The sequence below is a fragment of the Scomber japonicus genome, chromosome 19, assembly GCF_027409825.1.
Source record: "Scomber japonicus isolate fScoJap1 chromosome 19, fScoJap1.pri, whole genome shotgun sequence".
Classification (NCBI taxonomy): Eukaryota; Metazoa; Chordata; class Actinopteri; order Scombriformes; family Scombridae; genus Scomber; species Scomber japonicus.
The window spans coordinates 15,051,987-15,072,479 of NC_070596.1; the positions used below are offsets into that span (position 1 = coordinate 15,051,987).

Here is a 20,493-nt window from a genome sequence, read left to right on the forward strand (position 1 = left end):
GAAAAGGCGATTCACAGGATGCCTGCAATCTGTATTTGTCCACAGTGGAGCTTTGTTCCTGCTCAACGTTTTCTTTCATTGTGTAAATGATCTCTTAATGATCTTGTTTACCTTTCAGCGACAATGATTACTTAGTGGGCCGAGAGCATAGCCATAAAAAGAAGCAGGAAATCTGTTTCTGCTCACAGATTTCTCATTTGCTCTCGGTCAGTGTCTCAAACACACTCGTGCACACACACACACACTCACAAAGTCACATAGAGTGGATTTACATTTTTCTCTAGTTACTCCACAGCAGATTAAGTGATTTAGAGTTTGAGTAGAGCAGGAGTTTCTGGCAGTTACTGCGCCAGACTTCACAAAAAAACACAACAAGGATAGAATATCCATGGTCCGCCTCAGTTTCCTGGCTGAAATGTGACGTCAGTCTTGAGGGAAAAGGGGGGCTTACTGAGATTCCCTTACTATCTGCTGAGGATGTGAAAGGCTGAGGCTGCCTTTGCACCAGCACCACCCCCTCATTTCCCCACAGTCAACAGGAAGGCTGGAGGCCAAAGAGAGTCGCCACACTCTGCAGGAGAGGAAGGACGTAGAAGTCCGGCTGTACAGTTAGAACAAAGAAAAACTAAGGCAAAGGAATGAGCAAGAATCAGAAAGAAGTCAAGAAAATCCAGTCAGTTTATTTGCAGAACTTGGAAAAACTAAACCAAGGGATAAAGCCAGAGAAGAAGAGTTGGAAACCAAAAGAAGGAGACTTTACTGTGCCAATGGAGAAGCTACGACAGCCTCCCATAGCTGGACAAGTAACCAAAAGCTCAGCACACAGAATCAGCAGAGATTTGACCTGCTCCATCTGTTTGGATCTTTTCAAGCAGCCAGTGTCTTTGCCCTGTGATCACACCTTCTGCCAGGGGTGTATTGAGGGTTACTGGTCTGGTCCTCGGGGACACGGGCAGGGAGGCACAGGCTCCTGCCCTCAGTGCAGGAAGGTGTACCCCGGGCAGAGCTACAGGCCCAACCGCATTGTCGCCAACATTGTGGAGAGCTACTGTCATGGGCTGGAGGAGAGCGGGAGTGAAGCCTGCCTTCCAGATGTTGGGGTGCCAGAGAAGGCTCCTGCTCCCATCCCACGCTGCAGCAGACACAGAGAGGAGCTGAAACTTTACTGTGAGGAAGACCAGGAGCTGGTGTGTCTGGTGTGCGGTCTCTCCCAGGAACACAGAAATCACACCATGGTGTGCGTCCAGGACGCTGAGAAGAAGTATAGGGTGAGTTAACTTTGAGGTACATGTCTGCTTTTACACTGGGAAGGTGTAATGAACTTGCATTTGCTATGTCCTCTCTAGATAGTAGGTGAAAGTTCAGAAAAAAATTGAGTTTCCACTTGCAAGAATTGTTTAGATTGTGTGCACTTTTTGAGAGAATAAATGCTGGACTTTCTTGTGTTTAAAGCACTTGCTTTGGTTTTCTTTAGTTTGTTGGAAGTTGTTGTTGTGCATTGTTTCTATATATGGGCATTTGGCTGAAAGGAAACACTAGTGCTAATAACTACTGTATCTTACATAGGGATTTTATCTGTGTTCATTTATCCCCTACAGCAAGTAGTAAAAGTTGAAGTGACAGTGAGTTTAAAGTGAGAAGCAAGTGACATGCAGTGATGTTGTGTCTTTGTCCAACCAGGCGTCTCTGAACAGCTCCATGGATTCCCTCAAAGCTGAGCTCAATACAGCACTGCAGTATGACAGGGAAGCTGAGGACGAAGTCAAGAAGCTTAAGGTGAGAGGAAATGCAAAACAAGAATTTGGGGTATATTCAGTACATCTTAATGCACACACTGCAATCACTAATGCATTTCCTAAAACACCATAAATGTCCAGTTTGACCCATAATTCAGAATTAATTATGTTTTTCTGTCTTGTTTTAAGACCGAAATGAAATATTCCAAAGTCATTACACTCAAAACTCTATTAAAAGTGTCTAATTAGAGTGATGTGTTGTTAATTCTATTTTGACAACCTATATGCTAACACTGTAATCCCTGAGATATGTAAAGGTAAGTGATAGCTCCCAGTGACAGTGTCCATCTTCTTCCAACCACTTAGGAGCACACAGCTGACCTAAAGCAGCGCATTGAAGCCCAGTTCAGCGACCTGCACCAGTTCCTTTACCAGGAAGAGAAGCTGCTGCAGGTGAAGCTGAAAACTGAGGAGCGGAGGGAGCTGATCCGCCTGGATGAGCACAAAGCCCTGCTATGTGTGGAGATCTCCCGTCTTCAGAGAGCCGTCCATGAGATAGAGGACAAGCTGAGAGAGCAGGACCCGTTCACCCTGCTGCGGGTAAGCTTGTAAAAACTTCATACACAATGGATTAATGCAGTCCATCTGGAAGTTATAAACAAATGATGATGAGTCAGTGCTGGAGATGATTAAGGCGAGAAATGCTGAGCCCTTGATTTCAAATTGATTAGTTTCCAAAACTATTTATATCACATTTAAACCAGAAGAGGTAACAATGTGAGGATGAAAGTCAGTTTTATACATATACACATTGGTGCCAAAATGTTATATAGGCGCCAACATCAACATTCAAGATTTAACTGAGCAGGGTGTGACCATTTTGGCTTCCTTTCTAAGTCTGCACACCATTTTAAAGGCTGTAAACATGCTGATCATCTCAGTTTGTATGTATTCCAAATGTAAAGTTAGACATTGTCCCTACTACTTTTTAATAACGATAACTTTCACTCAAAGAAAGCACAGACAGGATGTAGGACAGTGATCTCACTTATTCTGGGGGATAAGGAGTTTAGTTCAGGCACAGGGCCATATATTCTGACCAAGGCTTTGGGACTTTCCCCAGGCCACAGGGAGATCCCACAGGGTGGGATAGCGTGAGCTCAGACATTGATGTAATGTGGAAAAAAGCCTTCTCTTCTTTCAGACACAACAAAACTAATCACCGGTCTTTATTTTTCTTTCCTGTGTTTATGCCTGCATCTGATTTCAGAGCATCAAGGTTTTGCTCCAGAGGTGAGTGTGGGAAAAGCTGAGCAATTTTTTTTTACATTTTTTTTTATCAGAGATGGATTGTGCTTTCATTCTCACTCCCTTCTATTCTCTTCACTTTGCTTTTGTTGGCAGGCCATCGCTGAAGTTTGAAAAGCCTGCTTTTACACCTCCCAGTCTGTGCGAGGGTCGATTTGCAGGGCCTCTGCAGTACAGAGTATGGAAATCCATGAAAGGAAGTATTTACCCAGGTACTTTAGTAACACTTTGGCCCCATCTCCCTATAAAAATGTGAACTACAAGCACTGAATTACACAGAAACCAACATTATGCAAAAAATAAATAAAAATAATCTTTCGATGTTCCTCTTTTAGTTCCAGCAGCCATCACATTCAACTCCAGCACTGCCAACCCTTGGCTCAGCCTGACCTCCTCCCTCACCTGTGTCCGCTACCAGACCTTTAATCACACTGTGCAGGACAACCCCTACAGGTTCAATGCTGCCCTGTCCCTGCTTGGAAGCCAGGGCTTCACTCACGGACGCCACTACTGGGAGATTGAAGTCTACAGCAGCACGGTCTGGACTGTAGGGGTGGCCCGGGAGTCAGTGCCCAGAAAGGGAGTCATCAAAGCACTCCCAGCCAACGGCTTCTGGACTCTGTCCCTCTCTTATGGGATACAGTACATGGCTGGTACATCCCCTCCAACTGTGCTGTCCCTGGAGGAACCACTGGCCAGGATCGGAGTGTACCTGGACTACAAGAGGGGCCTGGTGTCTTTTTACAATGCAGAGAGCATGACACACCTGTACACCTTCGGGGAGAACTTCAGTGAGACACTGTACCCTTACTTCAACTTGGGCTTCCTGGATAAAGTGCATGAAAACGAGCCTCTCAAAGTTTTCTTACCAAAGATTTAGCTAACTGTGAAAAACTACAAAGGAAAAGGGAAATAAAGTGTCTATAAGTGTAAGTGTTGGTAAAAAGTTACCAAACTAACATGAAGTCAAAGATATAAAAAAAAAAAAAAAACTAAACAAAATACATAACATTTATACTTCAATCTTCAGTGTAATGTTGATAATACAATTATCTGGGTAATAAAAAGTCACTGCTGCTTGTAGACTGGATCTACAGCTGCACATTTCACATCAGAGAAGCTGTGCTTCAGTGAAGAATGTGAAACGTCTGGTCAGTTGTGAGATGAATGTAATGTGCTATTTCAGTTAATTATCTTTTTTGTGCATGATACACTAATACACTCAATAGAGCATTTTAATCACTCAATACTGTGATTTATAGATGTTGAAAAAAAACTGTGTTGTGTCATATGAATGATGTGTTTGGTGAATTTAGGGACATTGGGAAATATAAATCTTTTGATTGGTGTTGGAAGCAGAAAAGGAAAAAAGACTTATGTAAAACCCTCTTGGGTTTAATAGTCTTTTTTATATGCCCCTTTTTTAAATATAATTTTGTACATGTGTTTTGAACTTGTGGTGCTAGATACACTGAGTGTACCATTTGTTTACCCTGGTTGATCCAAAGGCTGATGAATGTGAAGTGGCACCCAATATCACACAGAATTAGATGGGTAATATTTTAATAAAAGTACTTTGTAAAAATTGTTTTTCCAACGTGTGCTCATTCTGGCATGAAAATAAATAGTACATCCTCGTCAATTGATAACAAACTGTAGAGGCTGAAGTGCTATTTGTTATTGTTTAAGAGTAACATAAAAAGGTACCCTGTGGAGTTTTTGACCATCGGTAGTGATATAGAGCAATGCTTTTACAAGTGTTTGTATTGTGCAAGTAAATGAGGATAAACATTGGTTTTATGCTATTCCACTAATTGTCAGTTGTTGGTGGTAGCGCAAAATTAAACAATGCACCAACAAAGACAATGAAGAAGACTGCAAGCTAGCAAACGTGAATGTAAAAAAAAAAATGCATTTAACAGGTTTATTTGTTTAATAGGTTTTTCGAGGACAAAGTTACTACATTTTTGTACACTGAATGTAAACATAACTTTGTTTGTTTCCATGAAATCTCCGCAAGGCTCCTTTAAAACTGGGCTGAAAATCTGTGTGTAAAGTTTCTTTTCTAACCAGCATCACTGACTAGTGTATTAGGCACCGAAGCTAAACCCCACAGAGATTTCACAGTGCACTGATACACCCTGGGGTATACCTTACATCACTATAACACATTAAATCATGCAGCTGGCAATTTTTTATATTTTTCTTATTATCAACCAATCTCATGTGCAGAGCCAAACCAACAATGAACTGATCCTACTTATAATGTATGTACCCAATGTCTGATATGCCTTATTCCTCTGTAGACCTCCATTGTTGTCTAAAAACTATTAAAAACACATAATTCATAGTTTGTTTGGGTCTGCACATGAGATTTGTTGACAATAAGAAAAATATGAATCACCAGCCTTACCCCTTAAGGTATAGAAACATTTTTAAGGATTATCATGTCATCTGAGGTGTAAAGGCAACATTTTGGATATATTGAAGAATGTGGTGGTAATTTCTTCTGTTATCATTGTGTACTGCTGTTGCAAGAGAATATGATGCACAGAAACACAGTTTGAGAGAATGTTAGTGCACTAAAAATAAAAGTAAAGCAAAGGCAGGCCAGAAAAAATATTAAATAACAGATCAGGTCTGATTTAACAAACTGAGTTTTCAACTAATTAGATTTTTCTATCTACCAAACCCATATCTAACCATTGTGCATTTGTCAAGTAATATAATACAACAAAGTGCATTACATTCATTCAAAGTGATCGAACTTTCATCCTCAGACAGTAAAAAGTGACACAGTGGATGTCATGATTAAAAAAACAAGGCAAACTATATCACAATATATACATTTTATATCTTCACAGATTGCTGTGATGTAATCTTGTTACAGGCAGTACTCAAAATAATCAATACAAACGAGTCCTTGCCTTTCATCCTATATAGCTACAAACTGAGGAAGGGTAAAGATGTGATTTCTCTGCATGGCTTCACTCTTCTCTAACAGATGTGAACGTAAAGTATGTGGGTTGGTGTTTGTGGTATCAATCCATGCATTCACTCGTCTTTGGAAAATGGGTGTGACTGACCAAATGTTAGGGGTGAAGTCTCTATTTAGGTTTTGGGGTAAGTGTAGAGAGTCACTTGCTTGCATGTAATGTGTCCTGGAACTTTGTGCTTGTGTAGCGCACATGAAATCCTTTTTTACTGATGCTGTCATCCGAGTGAAATTTTAAAACTATGGCGTCCCCAGCTGAGTAAATCTCCTCTGGAGCCTGAGGAAAAAAAAAGAAGATATAGACAAAAAGAAATACTATTGTAAGAATAGTTGTGTTTACATAGTGTTTACTACTCAAGACTGATATTTTTAGCCTTACCCCAGATCCACAATATCGCCCCAGCCTTGGAGACTTGATGTCAGCGCCGTCATATAGCTCCACATAATCATATCCACAGTCTGCCTCTTCCTCAATCTCAAATACTTGGAAGATGATCTCCACTCCGTAGCCCTTCTCAGCAGACACTACCCACAGACAGTCGGATCCTCCAGGGTAGTTGTTATCTCCAAATTGAGCATGAGAGTACAGGTCTTTTGTCTTGACCTCGGCTTTAAGGCTCCCTCCACATTCTGGGAATTCACAACCACAAAATTAGAGGGTCAAAAAGAGGAGCTCGTAAAAGTAAGGAAAGAATGAAGCTTTTTAAAACACAACAGAAAACAAACCCAGACTTGAAACGGCACATTTTTGGTCTCTAACAAAAGTATAATTTTATTCTTTTTGGGGTGGAAAATAGCTTCATGCTTTGCCCACCTGCTCTGTATGAAGCCTCAAAGCCTCTCTTTTGCACTGAGTTGTCAGAGAAAAAACGCAGGAACATTTTGTTGCCACTGGAGATGACTGGAGAAGGCTTCTTTGTGCCACAGAAACGTCCCAGACTGGTTGCACGGGTGTCTCGCCCATCATAGATCTCCAGATGGTCATAGGCACACTCCAGATGAGCCTCCATGTCGATCTCATTGAAAACCTGAGTCATTTATAGAGAAATGCAATGAGATATTAATCTATGATATGATTTTAACTGCCAATCAGAGCTTTAATTTATTTTGGGTCACGACATACAAGTTTGATTCGGTGGCCCGCAGTCGTGGACAGGGACCAGGTGCAGGCCTTCTTGCTGGGGTATCTGTCGGGCCAGTTTGGGCTACTGATTGTGCCTGATACACTGTTCACCACATGATCACAGCCCGCTGAAAAAAGCAAAATAACATCTCATAACAATACAAGTAAGCTGCATCGTTGGGTGGTAACATCATTTCCTTTACTTCAATGCAAGTTCCCCCCGAGGCCTTATTTCCACTGTAAATAGGAAGCTATGAAAAGTATGGCAAAAATGAAAGCAAACTAAAGCTTTCCACACACAGATATAAGGGATTTCCACGTGGACATTTTAAAATAACTAAGCAATAGGTAAACAGGACATCCTTTGGCCCATTGCTGAAGGGTTGGTTCATCCAATTTACAAAGTGAAACACTCACAAGTTCCCACAGGGACCATTTACTTTTAAGTTTCAATGCTGTGAGCACCACCACTAACAATCCAATCACATCTGTTGTACTGAGTTAGAAATCAGACTAGATAGGAGAAGAGTAATTTGGGCTGAATTGGCCCTTTAAATCAAACAGATGAGAGGACAGTAGAGATGCATACTGTACCTTCCTTGCAGTCATGTTTATTATCGTGCAGCATGAAGCCACTGCGGCACTGACAACTATAGCTTCCGAAGGTGTTCACACATTCATGCTGGCAACCTCCATTTTCTTTAGAGCATTCGTCTATATCTGTAGAGGCGTTTAAAGAAATTAAAACATGTCAATGTGTCACAATAAACTGCAGAGAACTTGTACATTATTTTTAGGCCCATATCAGTTGCTGCTGCAGTGAGGGCAAGCACAAAGGCTTTCTGTTTTCTTCAAGGAGGAAGAAGAATTTGTCTTCAATTATATTCAGGTCTGATGATCCACACTTACATTTGGGTATACCTTATGTTAGTAGTTTTGAAGTGAAAATGTAGTTAAATAGTTTAGTGCTGGTCTAGTGTGGATGGAGGGCCAAACTTTAGTGAAAAATACGTCCATACCGCCAATCAATGAATAAATACAAAATTAAAAAAGTGAGCTGTCCATTCATAAATGTTAATGTTAATGTTACTGTTAATTGAAGCAGTAAATCAGATGCTCCCATGTGGATTTGTACAGGAGTTATCAGCTATGTTTAAATTACAAAAGGAGAAAGCCTGCAGCAAATATAATGGACCAGAAACATAATTAATTCCACAGCTATCTGTTGGCTGACTTGTCTAATCATTTTCCTGAATGGTAAATTAAGTATTCTTTGAAATATTTATTTGGAAAGGGTTAGGGCTAGGGTTAGGGTTAGTTAGGGTTAATACAAACATTGGGTGCACCAGTTAGAAATAAGATTAAATGTCAATAGTAGAAAATGTGAAGGTGATTATGAACATGAATTTCAATGTGTAAAAAATTATCCAAGCTTTAAACAAGCTGCACTGTCCAATTCTGGTGGCAGAAACTGAAGACAGCTGCTATAATTACTCTTCCGTATGTGGTGATAATATCAATCCATCATTAATGTGCATACGTAATCTTATCTAGATAGTTCCTTCCTCAATACGTCATATCTTACCAGAGAAGAAATGAGCCTTGAAACCTTTCTTGGAGACAGTGTTGTCAGACTTGAATTCAATCCTCATGTTGTTGTGCTGGGAGGTGATGACCTCAGGTTTCTCTGCTCCACAGAACTTCCCATGAAGCTTTGATTCAGAGCTCAACCCACTGCGCACTTCCACATAATCGTACTTACACACCTGATGGTAAACACTAGAAAGTTTTACTCATGATCAAGGGAAAAGAAGAACTGGCAGTGAAATTCTCATCTGTAGGTTATGTGCTGGTAACTTACATCATTGCCTTCAGTCTCAAACACATCGAACACCAGGGTGATGCGATACTGAATGGGTGCCACCAGCTGCCACACACAGTTTTTATTGGGTGGGTATTCTTTGGGCCACCCAGGGGTGGTGAGGGACCCGTTCAGCTTGGTGATGAAGCCACCACAGGCAGCTGCTAGTGAGAGAAAACGCAGATTTTAGTGGTACAGTAGATGTGTGAGAGGAGAAGTGTTCAACCTGCTCTTGACTCTTTTAATGAAAAAATAACCCATTTAATTTTCAGGCCATTAATTAAATGTTAAATGACAAGAAATAACAACATAATAGCCCAGTAATAAACAACTGCCATAAAATGATATTGTGGTACTAGTATTACAAGTTAGTAATGGTAACCACAGCCTTTAAAATCAAAAGAATAACATTTTAAATCAAACATTTCAAATCAGGGAATACATCAAATTATACAGAAGAGAAATGTAATATCCATTTACTCTGTTTGGCTCAATCAACAGTGACCTACAGACTGTCAAAGACTAACAGCAAAGCTACAGTGGGGAAGGACTGCCCCCTTGTGGCAAAAGAGTAAAATGCTGCATCTCAATATACGCTTGAGGATTAATGCAATAAAAAAAACCTCACATAATTTCCACTTTTCATCTATCTATCTATCTATCTATCTATCTATCTATCTATCTATCTATCTATCTATCTATCTATCTATCTATCTATCTATCTATCTATCTATCTGATGACAAAATACTTCATGACTTTTTTTTCAAAGTTGATGCTTTCCAGCTGTAGCCGTCAGCCCTGTCTGACAGAGGGTTTTTTGTTGTGGCCAGGAACTCAATTCAGCTAGTCCATAGCCTGTTGAGTGGGCCGGGTTCAGCTACTGAATGGGTCTGAGGATGAATGCACTCAAGTGGGAACAAATGTCAACTACAGACCCTGCATGGCCTCCTCATTGGGATCCAATTCTCAGTGGGCCTTTGGGATGCTGTTCTCACTTCATCTGTCCATGCATTTTATATCATGTATGCATTATTTCAGCAACATTATGTGGAACAGATGCTCATGTGGGAATGTTGGGTCTCTTTAAATTGAAATTAAAGGGTACGGTCTAGACCTGCTCTATGAGAAAAGTGCCTTGAGATGACTTTTGTTGTGATTTGATGCTATATAAATAAAGATTGATTGATTGATAGATTATTATGTGAGTGTAGAATATGCTGAACGAGCTTCAAGGCTTTTTGAAGTAGTGGCAGTCTAACAGCAGTTTTAAGATAGTGTGATGAGTCGTGCTCTACACTCACTATCACAACTGCGTCTGTCCGCTGCCAGCTCATATCCAGGGTCACAGGCACATCTGTAGCTGCCCAGTGTGTTGAGACAGCGCTGTTCACAGTGACCATTGTCCGGTCTGGAGCACTCATCCATCTCTAGCAAATGAGAAATCACACAATTCTGTTTTATACACTAGACAAAAGCATCACCTGCCACACGTGTAAACCAAAAGTCGTTTTCACAGCTAACCTTTAAAGAAGTTGGCTGCAAACCCAGCTTTGTTCACTGATCCATCAGATACAAACTTCAGCCAGAGCTGGTTGGAGCTGCTCTTCATGTCGTTTGGTTTGTCGTAGCCGCAGAAACGGCCCAGCAGTGGGCTGTTCTCCGAACTGCCATCCCTCACCTCCACATAGTCGTAGGCACAGCTATCGTGTCTCTCAGTCTGCAGTCAAAGCAAGGACAGTGGAGTTTGGAAAGAGACATTAAAGCAGACCAGATGTTCTCTCTCATCCATTTTCTAAAAGAACGAGGCAAACCTCCTTCACTGCTTTCTGTTTGAAAAGTAACAGTTTTACTTCTTACTATACTTCTCTGTGTGGATCTAACAAAATGTGTTTCTGCAGAAAGAATATTTTACAAATTAAAACATACCTCAGTAATTCACCTACATTCAACTTTAACCACCATTCATTGCTGTTTGTTTTTATCTTTCCGTACTTATGTTACGTATGTAATTAATAGCAACAAAGGGGAGTTTACCTCAAACGACTGAAATGAGAGGCCAACGTCAAAACCTTCTGCTACTGTGATTTTCCACACGCACACTTTGTTGGACTGGTAGTCATCAGGATAATTGGGGGATTGGATCTGGCCGCTGTCCCGCTTCACCTCTCCCCCACAGATGGCTTCACAGGAGGTGAGAAGTGAGATTAATGGCAATTTGTTTAATCCAGAGATGGGCTTTCTGCTCTTCTACCTTCAGCTTTCCATGTGAAAACAAATGTAGAACTCATCGCAATGGCTGATGATTCACACGAGAGAGTAAAATCATGACATTGCCTGTGCTGTACCTTCGTAGACCGCTGAAAAGCCTTTTCCCAACCAGCTGCTGCTGCTTCTGAACTCAATCCACAGTCGACTGTCAGTTGAGATGATGGGATCTGGAAGTGTGTCTCCACAAAAACGGCCTGTTGAAAAAAATAATGACAGCACCTGTCAGTAAGTGCTTCACAGTGCTGACTACAAAGTATATAGCAGGAATCAACTGTATGACATGTATGATGACAGGTGTTTGGATGATTTTTGTGGTGAGGGGGTAAGTTTGTTGCAAATCTTCTTCCAAGTACCTTTCAGAGGAGCTTTTCTCCAGAACCCATCTCGGACCTCCACATGGTCATACCAGCACAAATGACTCCTGAAGAGGTCCATGGAGGTAAAATTCAGAACAATCTAAAATACAGAAGGAAGGTGTGGGGTTACAAGAAACATTTGATATTTGTCCACTGATTGTACCTGTTATTGAATTAATGTTTCCAGTTATTTGTCATTGCTCACTTTCTCTCCAGGAGTCACGGAGATCCTCCACACACAGTGAGCGTATGCTGAGTAACCGTTGGGGAAATCTGGGGAAGAGAAGTTTCCCACACTCTCCTGCAGGCTTTCCCCACATTCTGTCATAGCCACATAACATTAACATATATAACATTATATATATATAAAAAAATATATATATACACTCTACAAATCTAATGCATCTTACTTGTGCATTTGTAGAGTTTGCGAGCTTGTGAAATGTCCCCTTTGCTTAGCCTGGTCCTCTGCCCAATAGGTGGCCGGGCTCCATTGACATCATATCGTGGCAAGATTGTGTCTAAGAAGACGCCTCTGTGTCAGAAAAATCACAAATATGAGCAATTCATTGCTTAAATAATATCTAAAGTTAGATTAAAATTAATTACAGCACAAAAAGGCTGATCAATAATCACATATAATTGTGTACATGTGCAGGAAAAATAGTTTCCCAAAAGTTCAAAGAGAATGACAGATTCTTTCATATCCGACTCCTGCTCAACACCTTGATACTTTATTGATTCTGATAATCTCTTGCTGGGTTTGGAGCTCACTCTTGTACAGTTCCCATGGTGATGCACCCGTGAATGACAGGCATGTGAAAACAGAGCACTCTGAATGGGGCTTTTCGCTGGTGCCAGCCGGCTCAGTGGAGCCCGCTTCTGAATGCCAGAGAAAAAAAGCCACTCCAGCCCAAAGGCCTGGCAGTTCAAAAAGCCTGAACGGCCAGGCCTTTATTTAGCTTGGCATGCCTCCATGACCCACACCAGCAAAGCGGTGATGGAGGTAAAAAACCAAAGCACAGAGAAAGGCAACAGGGCAACAACATGCACGAGACAGCAATGAAAAGGAGACTAGTGTGAAACCATTTCTGTGACAATAAAGGGCCAATCCCCCGAGGTTTCCTTTGGAGCTTGTTTAGCAGAGCCAAATAAAAGGACAAACACCAGGTCATTGTGGCAACACGGCTGTTTATACATTACACAAAGACAGATTGTATTAAGGATTTCTTAGAACCAAAGCATGATGGTGGCAGTGTGGGTAGAGAAGCAGGTTGCTGCACACCAACCATGTGTATTGTCACTACAATAGTATCAATGCTCAAGCATTAGGCTGTTGAGCTAGACATTTACCCAATCACTGCTCCAGCAGGGGTATTTAATGACCTTTGAATTGTACAGTTCATGTAAGTGAATGCTGCTCTGTTAACAAAGGTAAATCAGAAAACTAAGGAAACTCACAGCTGGGAAAAACTGGGAAAACTGATTTAAGGAAAAGACAATTCTGTAAAGCATTACAAAACATCACATACCAACCTTGAAAAAGTATTCCTTGCATAATGCATGATGCTGCCAAAGTCGTACACTTCCCCAAGTGAGTCGACCTCGCCTGGCTCCATCTTCAGAAAGTTATACTCTTGTCCTATTGATACACACACACAGACATTGTACTAAATGCAAGAAAAAACATCTGGAGAGTCAGTGAGCACAACATACATACATTCACACTGATTCATGTCTACTATGCATGTCACCAAATCCACATCTGCAGTACCTTGTTGGATGTTGTCTCTGATGATGCTTACATGCTCATCACGGTCCGGACGTGTGTGTTCATGCCAGAACCCAATCACGTGGCCAAGTTCATGTACCACAATGCCAAACTTGTCACAGTTCTTTCCGATAGAGATGGCCTGAGGGCCGCCACCTCTCCTTCCCACGTAGGAACAACACCTGCAGGGGGCAACACTTCAGATCCACATCCTGGAGTATCTAGAACAAAGACTGACTCTCTGCTTCTTGTGAGTATTAAAAGCTGTACCAGTGTGTTTGCAAGTTTGATTTCCCATTAATTACAACCTATACTTCTCACTCTTCAAATGCAGGTATTATTATATGTTTTGGGAAATATCTACTGTTACCTTTAGGTGCTACATGCTTCACTATGTTCCCCAGCTAATCAGCCATTCTATACTGAGCAGGCAGGGTACTGGATTGTTTACTAAAAAAAAGTCACCTGCTGCTGGAAATGACTCAAAACAATGAACTGAAAGACGATAAAATGCTGAAGAGTTAAATGATCATTTGTGTGTTCTCATTAAAAAAAACAAGCAATGTAATTCACATACATGTAGTCAGTTGATCCCTTGTTTATATCACTGTTATGTTAATATTTAATATAGCAGCACGAATTGATGCGAAAGAGTATGCTCTGCATTAACTCATGACTGTATTATTGGACTTGGACAAAAATGAATGCAGACTTCATGCATGTTGTGGTGGATTACACAGCTCACACAAGTATGCTAATGAAAATGAATAAAAAACAATGGATTCCTGGAACAGCATGGTGATAAATATATTTGATTTGTAGCAAATGTAAAAGTATGGTCCCTTTAAAGCAGTTTGGGCACCCGACTCACCCACAAGGTCTGTAGGTGAAAACAATGTAGCTTTCTTCAGTCGTCCTCTCAGTGAACGTTACACATGTGTGCCTCTCCCAGTGACGCATCGCCTGACGGAAAATGGCTCGCTGACTGCCTGAAAGGAAACTCTGAATTAGAGTTTGACAGCTTCAGGATGCCAGGCGACCTGGCAACGTCTGGCTGTTTATAGCACACAAGTCCCCTGTACGAACAGATGAAAAATGATTGCGTTTACATAGAACTCACCACTGAAATTCCCGCTGATCATGTACGGTATAATGCCATCTGGCCAAACTCGCTCAGGTCTGGAGGTAGCCGCCCTCCTCCAACGATGGAGTGTGTGTCTGTCTGTAGCCCTCTTACTTCTGACACTCTCATTGGAGGTGGAACTGTTAACTGTAACAGGTGCATAGGATATCTTTTCACTTGATCACAGTTAAAAGAGCCAGAGCCAAAGAGCCAAAAGAGTCAGTCAGAATTATTCATATAATGGTAAACTAATTTCTACTTTGATACCTGAGTCTGTTTGGTTTGTCAGGACGGTGTGTCGTGCACCTTCAATATTGTGGACCTCTTTAAACATGAGAAGGTCATCTTCATCCAGGGCAATATCTCCCAAAAAGGCAGCTGTGAAGGACAGATAACAGACAGACAGACGTTTATGAAGCTGTAACCAAGGTAAAAAGAAAAAATACAGTCAACACATTCATACACACAGGACTGTAGTGTGAGTAACTTTTTCTATTAAGTATGAATCACATGAATACTTGTTTGTTGGGTTACCTACAGTGATGGACCCACAGCGAATTATCACCTGAATCTGTAATTCCCCTAAAATGTACTTTTTTTGTTTTCCGACTGATAACTTTGCTGTTTTGGTTCACCCTCCTATGCCTGCCTAGCATCAAATGGCAAGCAGACACAGTTAGCAGCTAGTTGGTGATCATAGTGGAACATTTAGTAGCTAAAAAGCCAGAGACAAAAACCAGAGCTAAAAGGGGGGTAAATATTGGACTTACACTACATTGACCAGGTGGCCAGATACATGACTCTAAATGAATGCTAATGTTGAAGCTAAGAGGAAGAAGAAACCTCAATTCGAAAACAGGACACTAAATTTAGATCAAATATAATACTAAAGATGATATTGTTACTCACAAAACTCCTACTGTTAGCATATTAAATCAATTTTACTTATAAAGCCCAATATCACATTATAATCTATACTACTTTAGTATGGTACTACTTGTTGTTCAAGCAGTGACTGAAATGACTTTCTCCATTACTTTCTACATGTCTCCTGCAGACAGAAGCAACCCACTGGAGGATTTATCTATGTCTGTAAGTAAATACCTCTGTTTTGAAAAGAGGCCCAAACAGGACCCCATGTGTCTGTTTGATCTGCAAACAGACAGTGCACACAATCTGGTACTGTACACAAACTGGTACATACTGGAGAACTATCTGTCCAGCTACTGAGTCATTTTAAAGGATGAAGATGTGCACTGAATATTTTACAGGACTGTGATCACACTGTGCTGGACTGTTCAACATTGCTGAAGAGCTACTAACAACAGCAACATACAAATCAGCATTTTGTGCCCACAGTGGCGGCACTATTGTTGCAGAAGCTTTTTTATGAATGATGATGGCTGCACATGATGTCCCTTTTCTTTACCAGGCTTCATTTTCAATTACGTCCAAATTTATACAACTCTGTTTAACTATGGTAGCCTTGGTCAATAATCCACATGTGTATCTTTTGATCCATTTAGTTAAGAAATACAGTGAAACTCCTTCCTAAAAAGCAGTGTTTTTGTGGTACATTTCATGCAACTTGCTCTTAAATGTTCAGCAACTGATTAACCCAGGGGTGATGTCCTGTACATATAGAGCAAAGATCTTTACATGCCTGATAAGGTGAAGTTGTGCATCATTTAACAGCTTTAAAACATTAGCAGAAAAAGTGAAGTTCTCTTCTTCTTATATTTGGTTCAAGGCCTGAAGTTGTTCCTGCATTTCCAACAAATGACAATGATTTTACAGTAGCATAAAAAGCTGAAAGAGAGAGAGAGAAGGTATGTACCATTGATGGGAGTCTTTAAAGTAACAATTCTTCAGATTTTTATAATCTCTGTTTTCCTTTTGATCATCATTACTCACATATAACCAGTCTATGAGTCACAGTCACATGCAGTGTGATAAACAATGACTTGATGTGGTAATTGACAGTGTAGAGCAAAGGGTGAAAGATAAATGTTGAGATAAAAACACACAAGCAGAGGTGGGCAGAAAGCTTCTGTTCTCAATATGGCAGATCAATCAGGATAAAAATAGCTTATTTTTCAACCTCCATAGTTGAGGATTGGGATCATCAGCAATCATTAAAAAGCAAACAAACAAGAAGGAAGGATGATTGCCTCATAGTTTAAAGTGGAAGGATGGTGCAGTGTGGTGTACATGGTTTCATTTATTGTGGATCACAGAGATTTTGGGTGTAAAAAACACACACTGATGAACACCTGTAACAGCACTGAATCAAGTGACATTGACTCAACCACAACAGGCACCTGTTAATATGAATCATAGCAGAAAGGACTACAATTATTAAAAAATAACCATAGCCTCCTGATATGTTTGACAAATATCCACCAGATGAAATCGTTTTCTTTTTTAATTCTTGTCATGCAAACTGAGCTCACATACAGTATTAACTTTCAAAGGTTAAATAGAAACCAACATGCTGAAATGTATGTGTAAATGCTACTGGTATGAAGAGCTATTTGATGACGTGTGTCTGCTTGAACGACACCAAGGCTTCATCCTGATGCCAATATTAGGATTTTCTGGCTCCAGCAACTGAAAAATATATGGACACTGAGTGGTAAACCCAAATCCAAGCTTCAGAATCTTTTCTGATAGATATAATGAACATCACACACACTCTCTCGCCATGTTTTCTCCTCTATTTCTATCATATATCCTGCATAAGTCAAGCACAACAGCTCACCAGAGTCTCTCCCATTAAATACCTCATTTAGCCGTGTGATATAACAACCACTGAAAGCCTGAAAGTCCAAATGAAAAGACGTAGCAGGCCCTGTGTCAGCCTTTGAAGTGAATTCACTCATGCAAATGGTGACTGTAAATGACTGTCACCCCTGCGGTGTGCACCCCATGCCCCGAAGCCAGAGGGATTTCACCGGCGTCCAGCCGAGGACGGCTCTGGCATGGCCTCAATGACCTCTAGTCTCCAGGCAACTGCCTCAGAGACGAGTGGTGTGTTTTGGAAGTTGCAGAAGTCACAAGTGAAAAGGCACCCCAACCAGCTGGACAATCCCCAATAACCAAAGTAATTGTTTGGCATATCAGATAACGGGGAGAAAAATATTGCATTTTCTTGAACAGATGAGAAGGCTTGTTACAAAATCATGTCAGATTGATTTACACAGTAAGATCCAGCCTGGCTGCTTCATGACAATGACTTTAGATTTAAAATTTAATTCATAATGCAAGATTTAAATATCACTATCAATGTCCGGTTTATCTGCATATCTATTATTAATATACTGATGTAAAGTAGATGATTTGCACATGTCAAACTTCTAACTCTGACTCATGAATTAATGTAATAAATCTAAGAAGATTTATACGTTGGGGTTTGACAAAAGTTGTTAGTGTTAGTTTTAAGGCGGGGGCCTCCCCATAAACTTCAGATTTCCCAATGGAGTCTCTCATTCTTAGACATCATCTGTCTAGAACTTTCTATAGCTCGAACCAATGGTGCAATGGAAAATACTATCGACAAGGTACTGGAGGAAATTAAATTAGCTAATCTAACCTAGATTGGGAAATAATGCCTGACTGTGTACAAATTTCCATACCATCATCAGTATACGGTCTATATAATTTTCTGTAGTAGTTTATGGCACTTATGACTGATTTTTGTTTCTTTTTTGTGTGTTTTGTTTTGTTTTTTTCTTTGCGAGTTGTCTTATTCATGTGCCATCCAAGATTGAGGAAGGGAGGAGGGTGAACTTTTGAAACTGGAGGAGCAAAGAAGAGTGCTTGTCAGGCAGTTGATGAATGTCATGATGTACACGGATTAACAAGAGTATCATGTTTGCACACTTATGTTAGAATAGTCTATGCCAATATTACAGATGTATATAGAGGCTGATGCTTTTGCTGTTATATTCAACCTAACTACTGAAAATAAAAATCTGAACACACAAACAGAAAAAGTCAAACTTGACTCCCTTTAAAAATGTGAATGATGCCTTTAGCTTGAGATCAGTTGACTAAAATAGATTTTCCCCTAATCAGACTACAATATACTTCACCAGTAAAACAAAGTGAAACAGATTAACTAACATATGGCAAGAAAGGGGCATAGATACAAAGAGTCCTAATATGTCCTTCAAATGCTGTAACATATGAGGAAAATATAGGTTTGAATATTAAAGTATTAACTGTGTAGATGCTCTCTCCAGTAAATAATATCAGTCTACTAAGACTGAAGCTGCTCTATATTAATATAAACTGCATGTATCAGTAGTAACTGCACTGTTTGCTGTGCCAAGGAATCACCTCATCAGCTTTGAAAGGTTACTTCAAGCAAGTTATGTTCTTGACTTCAGCTGAACAAAGAGATACATAATAAAGTAAAATAAATGGGGAAATTATTCACTTATTGCAATTAAACGTCAATGTTACTGTGTGGCTGTGGTTTTATTGCTTTGTACATTAGATAGTGAGTTGAAATTAGGTCATTTCTAATATATTAATCCAATGACAAAAAAAATCCCTGCACCAACAAACTACAAGATTATAGCACACTTACTTTGTATCCTTTTTGCATTTAAATATTGTTATTTACACATGTTTCATCTGCCACAACCTTTACATATAACCTACATCATTTAGACTTGCATTTAACTTTTAGCCTATTTGTCCCCCTATAGTCAACGGTAGATTGGGGTTTGAAGATCTTATCAATATTGACCAAAAGGCTTACACAAAAGCAAGAAATGCAAAATATGAACACATTCGCAGAGGAGGTGAAATCCATTTTACCAGCTTTACAGGGATCCTTGTAGTCGATTGCATCACCGAGGTAGGTAAAATTTGTGTCCCCAAACTCCCAATCAACTGCTAGGGACAGGCGCAGACCGCACAGCAGGAACAGAACTGTAGGAGCCACTGCCATCGTTTTTTGGTAACACATCCAGCAGGAATAAAGTTAAATAGGCGCTGGGAGTTGTAGGGGAGAGAAAATAGCGCAAAAAGTTCCTCGACAGCGGCGGTGTGAGATTAGAAACACGGCGCTTGTTTTCTCACGTCTCCATTCTGCTGCAGTGATTCGCTGAGCTCACACAGCTCACTGCAAAACACACATCCATGCATCTGAAGCCAGAGAGCAACTTTACCTGCTGCACACATATGGGTTGTGAACATTAATGCACTGTGTAAGCCTCATTTAATCTTTCGTTCTTTCTTTAAATATTTTTTAGTTTTTGTTTTGTTGTAGTGGATCATAGAGGATCATTTTGCAATATTGAGTTTAGATAAAGGACGATATAAAAATCGCTAGTTATAATCTGTACGTGCAAATTTTGCATAAAAGCAGTTAATTGACCTGATACATTACCAGCAGGCTGCAGGATCTTCACATCCACGCTTTCCCAAATGTGTGGAGACGCAGAGCTAGCCTATATAACATTTCAAAAAGGAAAATGATACACTTACTGAGGAACTGTGGAACATCCTCATGAGCTGCTCACTCATTGATTTAAACCAAAATGTAAATTTATGCATTTAGTTTAAAAGTTCGTCCTCTTCAGTTGTCAATCAACAACCCTGTTTTCTGCTCTTCACCTCAATTTGCTTTAATTTAGTGATGACAAGCTAAGATTCAGCCCCCGCTATGATCTGCTTTTTATATTGGCACAAAGAGGGAATACTGCTGCCATGACCCCCCCCCCTCCCTTATTTGTAGGTGAAAGGACAAACTGTTGTCTCCAGTTTAGTTAGTTTGGTGTTATATGGTATCTCTACTGCAGCACCCACAGTTGCTTTGAGATCAACTCAGTTTTTTTAACCATCTCCAAAGGCTGATGGGACATCAGGTCTAAAAATTTCCCTTTTTATTTTAGTCACACAGAAGTTATGTGTGTTTTACAGTGATTCTACCATCTCTG

At 40.3% G+C, this 20,493-nt stretch overlaps 2 protein-coding genes across 4 annotated transcripts; one reads left to right on the plus strand and one right to left on the minus strand.

Annotated features, from left to right (window-relative positions):
• The first annotated feature begins 550 nt into the window (after window positions 1-550).
• trim69 (tripartite motif containing 69) lies at window positions 551-4,046 on the plus strand. Its single transcript, XM_053340429.1, has 6 exons — window positions 551-1,268; window positions 1,681-1,776; window positions 2,103-2,336; window positions 3,007-3,029; window positions 3,141-3,256; window positions 3,380-4,046. The coding sequence occupies exons 1-6, from the start codon at window positions 639-641 to the stop codon at window positions 3,922-3,924; spliced, it is 1,644 nt and encodes a 547-aa protein (XP_053196404.1). The 5' UTR covers window positions 551-638; the 3' UTR covers window positions 3,925-4,046.
• Window positions 4,047-5,874: 1,828 nt separating this feature from the next.
• LOC128380562 (bone morphogenetic protein 1-like) lies at window positions 5,875-20,211 on the minus strand. Of its 3 annotated transcripts, none has more exons than XM_053340426.1 (21): window positions 20,042-20,211; window positions 19,370-19,676; window positions 14,810-14,920; window positions 14,540-14,689; window positions 14,291-14,408; window positions 13,423-13,601; window positions 13,185-13,290; window positions 12,059-12,183; window positions 11,854-11,969; window positions 11,646-11,748; window positions 11,370-11,486; window positions 11,059-11,204; window positions 10,546-10,741; window positions 10,326-10,451; window positions 9,024-9,184; window positions 8,748-8,928; window positions 7,757-7,882; window positions 7,163-7,290; window positions 6,854-7,067; window positions 6,419-6,669; window positions 5,875-6,316 (listed from the first exon to the last, which is right to left on the minus strand). In XM_053340426.1, exons 2-21 carry the CDS (start codon window positions 19,518-19,520, stop codon window positions 6,182-6,184), a joined length of 2,940 nt encoding a protein of 979 aa, XP_053196401.1. In that variant the 5' UTR covers window positions 19,521-19,676; window positions 20,042-20,211; the 3' UTR covers window positions 5,875-6,181. The 3 variants fall into 3 exon arrangements, with proteins under 3 accessions (XP_053196401.1, XP_053196399.1, XP_053196400.1); XM_053340424.1 differs by having other exon boundaries at window positions 9,024-9,187; XM_053340425.1 differs by having other exon boundaries at window positions 9,024-9,187; window positions 19,944-20,211.
• Window positions 20,212-20,493: the final 282 nt, after the last annotated feature.